We start from the raw sequence: 14,559 nt of genomic DNA on the forward strand, positions 1-14,559 counted from the left end.
ATCCTCTCAACTTCACCCTCCCCTCCGTCTCCTCCTCCTCCCCGCTCTCAGGCTCCCTTTCCCCCCATTCCCTGCACAGCCACCCGCCATTCACGCGCCTACCCCACTCCCCCCATTTCCGCTTGCGCGGCCCCGGCTGGTCCAATCCTCCTCTCCGCTTTCTTCCCGCCTGTCTCGCCGTGCGCATGCTCGGGTTATGCAACAGGCCATGCGCTCTAGCGTCCCAGCTGCAGGGCGGCGGCGCTGGGCAGTCCTGTTTGCTAGAGAAGACTTTAGTCGAGGGTGGTGCTGTGGGTAGAAGAAGAGGCTCGGAGGAGGAGGAGACGGAAGGGGGTGGGGGAGCTGGCCTGGCCAGCCTGCCCGCCCTCCCGCTCTGCCATTCAGGTGGAAGCGGATAGAGGGGAGAGCGGGCTCTCGGCCAGCAGCCTTCCGCTTGCCTGAGCGAGCTGGCGGGCGGCAGTGGCGCCCTTGGCACTTTGGGCCAAGTCCCGCCTGTTCCGCGACGGCGAGTGGGCTGGCTTCCTGCGCGTTGTGCCGCTCCCCCCTTCTTCTTTTCCTCCTTTCCCTTCCTCCTCCTCCTCCCTCCCCTCCTGCTCTCGCTTTTCCCTCCCTCCTCTCCTTTCCCCGGCAGTAGAAGCCGCAGCGGCAGGAGCAGCCACAGCAGCAGTAGCCCGGATCCCCTGAAGCCATGGCGCTGTGAGAGCGGCACATGGCGGGCGCAGCAGCCATGAACCCCCCACTAATCCATACAACTCCCCCCTGAAGAGCCACCGTGTAACTGCAGCCGCCGCCCGCCCGCCCGCTCACCCACCAACCAACCAACCAACCAGTCCGCCTTAGTTGAATAATATTAGACAACCAGCACCAGCTTTGCCCAGCGCTACCCATCGCAAGTGCTCCTGCCGCCTCCACGCCCGGACCGAAGAACGCTCTTCTCAGCCAGCTCCTTCCTTGCGCCGCCGCCACCTAAGCCCCCGCTAGCAGCCAGCCCGGTCCCACCGTCGCCATGGGAGTGCAGGGCTTCCAGGACTACATCGAGAAACACTGCCCGAGTGCCGTAGTGCCGGTGGAATTGCAGAAGCTGGCCCGGGGCAGCCTGGTGGGTGGTGGTCGCCAAAGGCCTCCTCAGACCCCGCTGCGGCTCCTCATCGACGCCGACAACTGCCTGCACCGACTCTATGGCGGCTTTTACACGGACTGGGTGAGCGGCGGGCAATGGAACCACATGCTGGGATACTTGGCGGCGCTGGCCAAGGCCTGCTTCAACGGCAACATCGAGCTCTTCGTCTTCTTCAACGGCGCCCTGGAAAAGGCCCGGCTCCACGAGTGGGTGAAGCGGCAAGGCAACGAGCGCCAGACCGCCCAGCAGATTGTCAGCCACGTTCAAAACAAGGGCACCCCGCCGCCCAAGGTCTGGTTCCTCCCGCCTGTCTGCATGGCGCACTGCATCCGCTTGGCCCTCATCCGCTTCCACATCAAGGTAAGCGGGGCGAAAGCAAACGGCCTGCTCGGAGGCGCCGTCTTCGCTGCCCCGGGGTCCCCTTGCACGCGTCTCCCGGGCCCGTGACGCCAGGGCCCTCTTGCAGCCCTGATCTGACTGTGACTGTGCTTTTCGTTCCTTTTCTACTTCGCTTCGCGCTCTCCGGTTCCCCCACCCGTCTCATGGGGAGGGTGGGGGCTTTAGCAAGGGGCCTGACGCCCATCGGGGATCGGCTCCTGCCCTGCCGTCCTTCCATTCATGGAAGCGCCTCGCCACCTTGCTGGATTGACACCCCCCCCCCCCCTTTTCCTCCTCCCTTCCGTGCGGTGGACAGAGGGGCAGCGTTTAATAAAGATGGCAGCAGACTTTTCCCTCCCCGGTTTCTGGTTTGACTAATTCCAGAGGGAGGAGAGGGGAGGGAAGTTGTGTTTTCCCATATCCGCAAAATGTCGTCGAAAACTAGCTGAGTTAGAACCTTGGGCGGGGAGATTTCCTGGGAACCAGCGTGCTTTCCCGCTGGTCGTTAATAATCATCCAAGGTTGCCCCCCGGAAAGTTTGTACAGGATTGCGTTTGTCTTGGCTACAACTCTTCCCCCTCCCGGGAACTGAGTTAGAAATAAGTCTCCCTACGTCCTCACTAAGAGGCAGGAAGGTACAGGGTGGCCGAGCTGGCATAGGAGAGGACTTAGTAAGCAAACTGATGCCCTCAATCTGTAAGGGATTTTTCTATTTATATAAAGAGAGCTTTGAAAATCAGATGAGAGGAACAGGGAACATCCAAAGGCTCCCATCCACAATGTTAATGAATTGCTAAGATTAAACATTTCAATTCGATTTACTGGTTTATAGACCAGGGTCAGTTAAACATTTCAAAGGAATCTTCATTTTCATTTTCCATTGTTCCTAAACTTGGATTTCTGGTTTGTTAATAATACAAGGTGGTGGTTTTTTTGCCATCTCTCCTCAGGCCTTCTGCCATGATTCTTAAGTACAGGTCAAGTCCATTCTTTCCCCATACAAATAGCTTTAAACTATAAAGGAAGATAATTAGTGATCATTGTACTTGATCCAGGAGTGAGAATTGTATTGCCAGTTGGGAACAAAATCCATCTTGTTATATTTCTATTCTGGGTTCACTCTAATTTGTTTAACTGTTTCTTTTGTGTTCTTTTTTGAAAACATCAGATTCAGGTGTTTTAATTCCATTGTTTTTGATCCCTCAGATTAATAAAATGACCCTTGAACCTAATAACCACTCCTTGAATCAGAGTTATTTTTTGACCCAGTTGTTTGTTTTAAAAATCATTAGAATAATTTCTATAATCATAAATGAAAAATTAGGCAGCTGTCCAGAAAATTCATGGAAGCAACAAGTTGTTTTAAATCTATGATTTAGAGAGCAAAGGGAACTTGTGGCTTTTACTGCACAAAAGTTTTAGACTAATAATATCACTGATGTAAATAATTTAATCACAGTTTTGTAGAAGATACTAAGTTTTAAATTGTTACTGTACAGCCATGAAGCAACACAATTATATCTAGTTGAATAAATTTATTTAAAATTTGTTTTGATTTACATATTTTATTACATGTAAATCAATGACCATAGTCATTCCTCATTTTTTTATTAACCCCCCCCCCTAATTATGTAGTATTGTAATTGTAATAACATTTCATTTATTTCATTTTGTCTTTAAAATAAATCTACTGGTAAAGTATCCTGCTTGCATTGTTCATTCACCTAAGTGGAGAGTTTTGACAATTACGTTGCATAGTTGAGTAAATATGTGACTCTTACAGATAATGTACCGTTTTGTAATTGGAGCTTGATATAACTAGGCTCTACCTTGTGGCATGTAGAAAGACAAAGGAGACTCTCCCCACCCCCAGTCCCAGAATATTTTTAGACAGGGATGTATTAAAAGTTAGTTTTTAATAAGTTCAGTGAAACTGAAAACCTAATAATACTTTTTTCTGGAAGTGTGGGTTAAATTATATTCTGACTGAAACTCAACATTTTAAGGCCTAGAATTCATTCTGTGTTGTAGAATTGCTGTGATACTTCAGACTAAGTTGCTAGTGGAAGTCCCTCCCCTAGTTTCAGTTGTAACTAGTAAGAAATTTAGTAAGCCTACAAGTCCACAAATCTGGTGTAATGATTGGCTTACATAAGTGACAGACATTAAGTGTAATAGCATAGTGAACAAGTTAGATTTCTCTGTTCTTGTTACTCATCTATCAGAAGTGGAAAGCTGCTAAGTGCAGTTGTATTTCTCTAAATCAGATGTGACTTATATTTGTTATGAATACATGATTTGAAGCTAGAAACCCATTTTTATAGCTGTCTTTGGAGAAAAAGAATGAGTTATTTCAAAGAGTATTGATGTTCTGAAGTTTTTATTAATTTTTTTTATTTTCCAACACTTAACCAAATTTTTCTTGCAAAATGGAAATAAAAGCAAATGTTATATTGTAATACAAACTTTTAAATCCGCTAGCAATAGTTTCTCTTACTCTAAATTTACTGAAAGTTGCATTAAGATAGATAGATATATATGCAGTAATCCTTTAAATGTGAACTGGCCTAATCCCATTACATCTAGTGGAATAAATTTTTAGCGAATTGTATTAAAGATAATATTAAAAATTTAAAATAAATTCTATCACGATGACAGTTTATGTTATAACATGTACTGTGATTCTTCTCTGATTAATGAACATAATTCACATTATTGGTGATATACAGTATATCAACTGCATAATTTTAATAAGTTGCATAAGCAATAGAAAGTATCTGTGAGTCTAAACAGTAAGAGGATCATGGGAAGTTATATTCAGAACACCTAATGTGTCAATACATGACACATGCATTTTAACTGCTTTTCAGATTATAGATACATAATGCAATTTTAAATAACTTTCAGTGAAATGTTGTGTTTCTGTGATTTGACACTCAATGCCTATTTGACTTTTTCTCCAATGAATCTAAATGTGTCACCCATCTATTCTGGCCCAAGTTGTACTTAATGAGGACTCTGGGAGTTATGTTCCATTACTGATAGAAAAGAATACTTGTAGCTCAGGATTGAACTATGCGATCTTTGATGCTTTCTTGAACTTGGTTGTTTAGACATCCAGGAACACCAACTAGCAATCAGAAGACATGATGAAAACTCCTTAATTTCATAATTCATGTACAGATCATAATTTCTTGATACTCAGCATCGTAGACCAAGCTAAATCCCAATCTCAAAAAATGCTAGCGAATTACTAGAAGCCAGGCATTCAGATAAAACTCCCATCCATAGAGATAAACAACATCTACATACTGTTCAAGAGAAAATCAAAAAAGTCAAAAAGGGGGGGGGGGATCAAAATACTTTCTCATCAGCAATCAACACCGAGATGAGCAGAGATTAAAACCAAGTTTAGCACTAGACCAATAATCAAGAAGTAAACAATACGGCAATCAAGAAACTACCAATTCAGGCAAACAAGTCAAACAGTACACAACAGCCTAATCAAGGAATCACAAGACCACTCCCACCAACACTGACTGGGCAAGCCCACTAGTATATAAAACAAGAGCAAACATTTTTTGGAATTGATGGTGCTATCTTGTTTGATTATGAAACCAAACACAGTGAACACCGAGGACCCTACATGATGTATTACAGTGATGGCGAACCTATGGCACGGGTGCCACAGGTGGCACGCAGCGCCATATCTGCTGGCATGTGAACTATTGCCCTAGGTCAGCTACAATCTGCTGGCCAGATGATTTTTGGCTCACACAGAGGCTCTGGGAGGGCATTTTTTGGTCTCCAGAGGGGATGGGGAAGGGTGTTTTACCCTTCCCCCAGTTCCAGGGAAGCCTTTGGAGCCTGGAGAGGGCGAAACATGAGCCTACTGGCCCCACCAGAAGTTGAAAAAGAAGCCATTTCTGGCCTGGGGGGGGGGGAGCTGTTTTCGCCCACCCCGGGCATTGAATTATGGGTGTGGGCATTCACACATTCACAATAGCACGCGCACACACTCTTTTGGCATCCGAGGAAAAAAAGGTTCCCTATCACTGATCTATTATATTTGAAGGAAATCAAATCTGGGAGATCTAATCTGTAATAAAGCTATTTTGAAGCAAATGTTTAGGATATCATACATAATACATTTACTGTCTTTTTCATGATTTTGATATTCTTTAATCTCTGAGGATAGTTGTAATACTCCAGGCTTTCCATTGCTTTTATATTTTCATTAGCATTTGCTCATAAGACTTGACTTGTCAATCTCCCCACCTCCTCCAATATTGGTTGTATGTGTGGGTATCAAGTCTGATGTTCACCACCAAATTGACATGCTTTTTCTAAGCAACTGAACAAGAATTGGTCAAAATGGTCATTGTGGAAATTGAAATTTATAGTTTTACTTTTTAGTTTTTAATGGAGCAAATAGAAAATTAATATAAAATATGTATGAAAGTAAAATGAAATTCCATTTATGTTGAGTGTGGGTGTGCTTAAGACTCTGGGAGGGTGCTAATGAAAATATCTCAGTTCAAAATCGTTGTTCAGGTGTATATTATATTATATTGGGAAAATTAGGTTATTTATATTTAATCGCATCACATCACAATATTCTTCCTAGAAAAAAGTCCCACAAACCTTGGTGTGACTTGCATGATTGTACTATACTACCTATACAGTACATCATTTATGACATCTAGCAGTCCGGTAAATTTAACAATTAACAGTTAAATACAGTAAATTAATCACACATATCAATTCAGCTTCTTAAAAGGATTGGTTGGTGGTTTCAATTTCTGTTATGAAATTGTAGAATCTAAATATGGAAAATAGTTCATAAATTTGAAGCAATGCAAGAGAAGGCCCCTATCTGCTTGCCACAAAGCTGGACATTTGATATTGTGGCATTTTTATGGAAACTTCTCTTACTAAATGCTTAGTCAGGTTATTCTGAAATTCCTATGGCATGAAATGGAACTGGAAATTGACAAAATGATAAAGAGGGTCTCAGAATCATTAAATGAATCCATGTTCATAATCATATCCTAACTAGCTTCCTAGGTGTATAAATTTTCCAGATTAATTAGAAAAAAATACTATTGATATTGAGAGTAGACCAACCTTTTGAGGAAAATAGAAATACATAATACATAATTTATATTATAAGGGCAGTGTAAGGGCAGACTAGATGGGTCATGAGGTCTTTTTCTGCCTCAGTCTTCTATATTTCTATGTTTCTGTTTCTAATTTTGAAATGTAAAGAGTTTAAGATAAGTTGTATTAATTTATAAATGTATGGAAAATTAATTAAAGTCATATCCTTTATAAAAATACATGCTCCTTCTGTAAGAAGCAGTGGAGCATCTATTTTTATTAGAAAATTAATGTTTTCTAACTAGTTTAAAATAGTTAAAATTTTGTTACATTCCAAATAAATAGAATTACAGATAGTTGAATTCTTAGAAATGCAGAATCTACTTACTGTTTCTAGGTAAAGAGAAAGCAGCAGCAGAAAGGTTTGAAAAAGGAAAAAAAATCACTGCTGTAGTAAAGTGAAGAAAGTTTTAAATTCTAGTATGTGCAACAAATATTGAAAGCACATATTTTCTGGAAAAAAGATCCTGAGATTAATGAAGGAAAACCCCTCCCCCAAATTTGACAATATTTGTTTTGCTAAATAAAATATCATGTAATCAGTATTTCTGAATCTGAAGTTCTGTCGTCTTCAGTTTTATTTACCCTTTATTTTAAAAAACACTTTGAGAACGGAGGCTTGCCTTTCTTGAGAAAGACGTCCCTAACCTTTCTAATTCTAAATTATTTGGTATAGTGTAAAAATTATATTATGGTTTTTTTTTAAAGGAAATGTTTCATAATACCTTTAACTTTTTTAGAAATGGATCTCTTTCAAGGTACATTATTACTATTTCATAGAAATTGACCTACTATATTTTTCGAAGTATAAGATGCACCTTTTTACCCCTCAAAAGAAGGTGAAAACTTGGGTGTGCCAAATGTAGCCCCATCCCCCAGCCACCTCCACCCTTTGACCTCTGCCTCCCAGCAATTTACCTCATTGCAGCAAACAGTGCAGAGCCTATTAAGTCAAACAAGTTATTATCAGCTTCCCAACGCTTAGCCGAATATACAATATAGCAAATGTACAAATATAGCCTGAAATGTAACAGTGTCCTGTTTAGTATTTAGATAAGGCAGCTGAGTTAAATTCTGACTTAGATCATAGAGTAGATCTATTTAAATAATTGGGAGAGTTAGTGTGATTACATTTAAGAAAACTTTCTGGTATTAATATACTGCCATAATGTATATTTCTCCAATTATTTGCTATTTCTATGGGTCAGACACACGTGCACAAAAATACACAGCAAATCATGTATATCATCTGTGCTGTTTGCTTTTTGGCAAATTGCTGGGAGGCAGAGGCCTTTTATCCTTGTTTTCCTCCCTCCAAACTAAGGTGCGTCTTATACTCTGGTGTGTCTTATATAGTAGTTCAAGTTCAGGGGTCATTCTGTAAGGAGTAGAAATAGAATTGGAGGTGAATTTCAGAGAAAGTTGGTCAAACTGTCAAGCACAGAAAAAATTATTTGATTGATCTACCGCCAGAAGGGTAGGATGGAATATGATATACCTATTAAGGCAGTTTTTCTCAAAATGCAGGCTGTGACTTGCCAGTGGGGAAGGTCTTAAAGCATTGGATGAAGTGTCACTGTACAATGATTTCCTTACATATTCTTTCTGAAGAAACTTACTATTTTCATCCAAAGGAATGCTAAATATAAAGCAGTTGTGGTATTGAGGAATGCCTGAATATTATTGTTGTTTATTTGTATAAAGTTTAGCAAGCTATAACTTTATAGTCTACTCTATATATCAACTTTTAAAAATGTGATATTAATATAGACTTCGTTTGTACAAATGGGAGCAAACTTTTAATATACTCTTGCATCTCCTTTTTTTTGCATAGGTTGCACAAAGCATCGAAGATCACCATCAAGAAGTAATTGGTTTTTGCCGAGAAAAAGGTTTTCATGGCTTAGTTGCATATGATTCAGATTATGCATTGTGCAACATCCCTTACTATTTCAGTGCCCATGCCCTAAAACTGAGCCGTAATGGAAAAAGCCTCACAACAAGCCAATACCTGATGCATGAAGTTGCCAAGCAACTGGACCTGAATCCAAATCGGTTTCCTATTTTTGCTGCTCTTTTAGGTAGGTAAAATAACAGATGGCAATCTGTGTGTACATGTGTGTGTATGTATATATGTATCCTGAAAATTTGTTAAAGGGAGATTTGTATGTTTGTAATCATAAACACTGAATGTCCTGAAAAATTCCATTGAATCTGTGTTTTAGCTATTTGGAAATCAGCCCACTTTAATTGGGAAATTGTGCAACCAAAATTTTCATATCACTTAATTGAATGTTATATGACATGTACATTTAATTAAATTTTTCTTAATTTAATTGGATAATATTTACAGGTAACAATTATTATTAATGAATAAAGCTTACTAGAAAAGGAGATAATTTTGCTTCTGGATACTTCTAAAATGAAGAGCATGTCTGTATAAAAAATTCTAATGTCCTATAAAATAATTCTGGAATAAAACAAGATAAACGGGATGTCAACAGAATAAGAACTATACTAAAATAGAATTTTTTAGGAGTTGGTGATTACTAAATGTGTGGGATTTTGTCCTGATTGGGCAGTGAAAAAGTCAGGAGAGTGCTGCTTTGCATGTAGCCAGAATTACTGTTTGACCTGGAGTTGGGTGTAACTGCCATCAAATGCTACTTATTTAGGTAGAAATTAAAGCATTTTATTCACTACAGTATATTCTGGTTGAAGAGACAGTGAAATTCAGTATTACAGTCCTACATATAAATAGCTTAATTTTAATAAAAAATAAACTGAATAGGATCAGAAATAAGGTGATTCCAACTAAATGTAAATGCTAAGGTAATTAATAAACTTACTCTAGTATCCACAGCAGCAAATTTGTGTACACATACAGTACATAGGAAATTGAGTCTGCGGAGAGGGGTGGCATACAAATCTAATAAATAAAAATAAAATAAATAAATAAATTGATGTAATGATTTAGCTTGCATATAATGCTAATCAAGATGTATTTGTTTGCATATAATTTATTTGAAGATTTCAAATGATAGTTTATTGTTCCCAATAAATCCTAATTTTAAATTATGGTTTCAAGTGATTTGTCAGCATTATGAGGGAGACCAGATTGGAATAGCAATAGCACTTAGACTTATATACCGCTTCATAGTGATTTAAGCTCTCTCTAAGCGGTTTACAGAGTCAGAGTAATACCACCAACTATTTGGATCATCATTTTCTGGCCTAGGATGGATGAAAGGCTGAGTCAGCCTTGAGTTGGTAGGGATTGAATCCCTGGCAGTCAGTGGAATTAGCCTGCAATACTGCATTCTAACTAGTGTGCCACCACACAACTAGATGAGCTATTCTACTTTATTGTAAGATCACATTAGCAGATTCTTGTGAATCTGAAAGTACACTCATGTCTCTTTATAGCCCTAAAATTAGGCATGGGCTCATTGAGTCTCATGTCCTATTTTCATTCCTGCTGTGTCCAGCTGCCTTTTATCTGATAATTCCCTTAGTTGCCTTGTGTCCCAAAAGTTTTCCTCACATACCATTATACTTCATTGATGGACTTATTTATTGACATTATTTGTAACATTGTAGCCCACTCCAATCAATATTAATACTGGGCAACAATAGTATATATCACAAACTTCAAAACTCAAATTATATACCAGTGAAAGTCATTAAGTAAAGATACAAACTATGGGAGATTGCCAGATTCAATGAAAGATTGAAAGCATCCCAAATTGCTTTAACTTGCTTATTGGGAGTGATATACTTCTTGGAGAAGGATATCTTATTTAATAGATAGCACCATTGAAAAAGCCTACTGTCAGATATCCATATTCTATTCCTTGTGAGGAGAAAGAACACTTTCTAAATGTTCTTACCACAGATAAATTTCATTTGGACCAGGCTCACACAAATCACAAAACAATTAGCCAATTCACAGAAGAAAAATCAATGATGCTGGCTGGGGAATTTTGGGAGTTGAAGTCCAGATATCTTCAAGTTGCCAAGGTTGGGAAACACTGCTCTAACAGACTCTGGTTCAGATTGTTGAGTAACCAATTAGGTATAGGCAAAAAAGCTACAGGGGAAAATCTTAAATAAATTTAAATCAGTTTAGTTTAGTGCTTGAATGTAGGCAGGCATCCACCACAAAACTGGATACTGTATATACAAATATTGTTTTCAAACCGATCTTCAGGTTTTTGTTTTAAAAGATGAAGGCAGGAATGATAACTGGTTGATGCTATCAACAAAGAGAAGATCAAAACTCTAGAAAAGATATATTGTACAATGTAGTATACTTTGTGAATATAGTTATCATATAATTAGTATAAGGATTGCAAAGCTCTTGACTTTAGAAGTTGCCCATAGCAGCAGTAATATTGTATATACTTTTTCCTGGAATAGTGATGCCATCTGGATTACTGAATTTAGCATTGGTCAGTAATGTATTTCTTGTTTAGCAGTTTTCCTCAAGAAAAGGAGGATCAAGAAATGTTTCAATACAGGATTTCCTGACTAAACAGGCTGGACTTGAAGATATCAGTTGGTCTGGTATCCCTATTAAATATACTTTATTGCTTAAACAAAAGTGGAATTTTTGTATCATTGCTAAGGCTTGCCACCCAGTGCACAATTTTTTTTTCTCTTTCTCTAAGAATGCCTGCATCAAAAATGTAGCGTTCCATCTTATTTCTATCTTGGTCACTTTAATTCTGTGTTTTTTCCAACATTTGCCAAGAAGTTTGATGGAAGTAGTCTTTAGTATATGACTGAAAGTACTGATTCAGCAACTTTATATTTGTTTTCTCAAAACTGGAAAATCTTTGACAATGAACTTAAGTGTCTTGTGTCTTGTCTTCATTATCATAATCATTATCAACTTCATAATTAACAGATGAATGATTGCTTGTATAGCCACTTGGCTGATGTTTATATCTTCTGGGATGGGTCTGTCTCTATTTCGCTTTCTGCATTCTAATGTAACCCCAAACTCTGACAGAAAAGTTCTTACAAGAGAAGAAAACAAGATTGCAATTGATTTCGGTATTTTACCATCTGAACTTACACTGTTGTATAACCTGTTTGCATGGTAGAACAGCAGTACCATAATGAAATTATTAATATCATTACATATTTTAATCGGATAGATTTTTGGAATGTCAACATAAAAGTTGAACATCACCATTTCATCTTTGTTGATTGGCAGTGTTGAAAATGTATCTATTAATTCCAGAAGTATGGGTAGATCACATATTATATGGTTCTATGCTATATTGCCTGTTCTACATGGAGAACCATAATCTAAATTTTGGTACATCACCACCACAGACCTAGAAGTATAGGAAGAAGGGAGTATTGTGTTTCTTGTTTCCTTCTTCCTTCCTATGAAAATATTTACAGAGTTTAGAATGGTTCAAAATGTTTTTACCTTGGTGAAACATAGAATATTTTCAAATGTTCAGTTTTTGTTTTATGGCTGTTACTTTCATTGTAACAGAAGCAGAGTCCTGATTTTACATTCTATAGCTTAGGAATTGTTTCATTTAGTTAAAGCTGTCCATGTAGCAAGTGATGTGTGAAGATCTTAACTCCTAAACATGATTACTTGAAAATAGGTTTCTGTCATGGGGGGGGGGGGAGTATTAGAAATGATGGTAGGGAAAATATAGATTAATTACTGTATTTTTTAGTGTATAAGATTGCACCTTTTTACTTCCAAAAAGTGCGTCAAAAACGGGATGTGTCTTATACAATGAATGTTGCGGGGGGGAGTTGGGGGAATTAGGTGTTTTCCTCCTCTAAAATCTAGGTGTGTCTTACATACTGGTGCATCTTATACACCGAAAAATACGGTATATCTATTAACATGGAATTTCATGATTTGGGAGTAGAATTTGAAGCTTTTTAAAAAAAATTCTAAGAGGCTTCATTAATTTCAAGCACTTATTTAAGTTAACGCAGATGTGGAGGTTCATCTATCTATATAAACATACTATTTAAAATAAATTGCATTCATATTCTTAAAGTTTTAAAAGTTGTATTGACCCTGGTTTTAATACTGTAAAATAGGATATTTTAATTTTCCAGATACTGATGTAACTTATACGGGAATGTATTGCATTGTATATTTTAGGTAATCACATTCTACCTGATGAAGATCTGGCTTCATTTCATTGGAGTTTACTTGGTCCAGAACATCCACTGGCCTCTCTTAAGGTAGAACTTTGATACAATTTATTTCAATTTGAAAAAAAATAAATAACAGGATATGAATAATCCATAATATGAGGCATGTTTTTTATTTTTGGATGTTTCCTGAAAAATAGTCCACTGAATTAGAACTGACGAAGACTGATAGAGTACTAATGTTGAGATAACAGGTTAAAACTGCAGTTGCTTGCTTTAAGGGTTTTTTATTTTTGGTATACATATACTAATAGGCTGTTCTAAATCCTGTTTTTTTTTCTTATCTCAGTTCTTATTCTTTAATTCTAGAACCAGCAGTATGTTTAGATCTTTTGGTTTTCACTTTTACTCTCCTTTTATTAACAAACAGTATGAAAAAAATGTTTTAAGTATATTATGGTACATATATTTATAAAATACAAAATTTGAAACATTTGTATAATTATAAACTCTCTTATGAAAATCCAAACTGTTTCAAAAATAAAAAATAGAGCGCTTGTATGTTGATAAACCAGAGTTCATGGAAATAGAAATTTGAAAGAACAACTGTGGGTTGAGAAGAACTAGGATTATTGGATTTGACTGATTGTGCCACCCTTTTAATCTGGTTTGGCAGCTAAAAAATAAGTTAAATTAATTCAGTTAAATTAAAACATTTGAAGAATTTCTCCTATTATCAATAGCCAACATTTTAAAAGCACATTAAAAAAACTGGGGTTGGGCATGTTTTACAAATAATTTCGGAAAAGTCTTTTGAGCCCTTATGAAGACTAGCAGTTATCTTCTGCTCATTAAAGAAGTCTATTGCTTTCTACACTTCTAAGTAAACTTGAAGAAATTATAGCTGTGTAGGAATCATATTCAGATTAACTGATTTTTTAAAAGCGCCTGCAACTTTCCCCCCATATCCTCATTCAGTAATTTGAGAAATGGTTCCTTTAATGAGTAGCACAGACATTTTTCTGAATTAGTTTTCAAAATGTTCCTAATATAGCTAGTTGTTTAATTCAGATTTTGTAGAATTTTATTACTTTCTCAATATGACATATTTTTAATAATAAAATAAAGTAACAGGAACTACATATCCATTTATGGATTTCAGTTTCATTCTTTATTTAATTTTTTTTTTTTTGAGTAATGACCATTTGTGCCCCGAGGAAAACTTCCATTTCAACAATGATTTTTAAATAGGATATATGGAAAATACCAATCTTATTTATTAATAATTGTGTGTTAACATTTACTTAAAAATAAATACTACTGATAATAGTGGAATCTGATTGCAAATAATTGTGCTTATGATAGTTTCCTAAGCAATATGAGACTAATACAGCAACATAAGTTGAAAAATATACGAATTTTATTTTATTTATTCAACTTTACATTCTCTTTTACAAAAAAAATCTTGAAAGGAATAGAAGTACTCTTAGACCAATCCTCCAGCATCACAAGATCACAAGCATGATAAGTCATGACATCACATGTAGATAGGATATTTCAAATCTGCATGCAGGTTGCTTCACTTGATTTTACTATATATTGATTCAGGCATTTATTTTCTGATCATAAGCACCAATAAAATGCGTTTATTGGAAAATTCCACACAATGCATTGTAGCTTATTGAAAACGGGATCAAATATATGCAGGATTTAATGTGTCTAACTTGTATGCTTTATTAAATCAAGTTTTAGCTATTATC

The 14,559-nt window shown here is 37.4% G+C and overlaps 1 protein-coding gene across 1 annotated transcript in view; it reads left to right on the forward strand.

Annotated features, from left to right (window-relative positions):
* The first annotated feature begins 319 nt into the window (after positions 1-319).
* The window catches only part of FAM120A (family with sequence similarity 120 member A), an 80,476-nt gene continuing 66,236 nt past the window's right edge, over positions 320-14,559 (forward strand). Inside the window, exons 1-3 of the mRNA XM_070738535.1 lie at positions 320-1,480; positions 8,493-8,739; positions 12,807-12,889. Coding sequence (XP_070594636.1) covers positions 1,007-1,480; positions 8,493-8,739; positions 12,807-12,889 — 804 coding nt within the window. The 5' untranslated portion in view covers positions 320-1,006. The remainder of the gene's footprint in view (positions 1,481-8,492; positions 8,740-12,806; positions 12,890-14,559) is intronic.

The sequence above is a fragment of the Erythrolamprus reginae genome, chromosome 2 (assembly GCF_031021105.1).
Source record: "Erythrolamprus reginae isolate rEryReg1 chromosome 2, rEryReg1.hap1, whole genome shotgun sequence".
NCBI classification, from domain to species: Eukaryota; Metazoa; Chordata; class Lepidosauria; order Squamata; family Dipsadidae; genus Erythrolamprus; species Erythrolamprus reginae.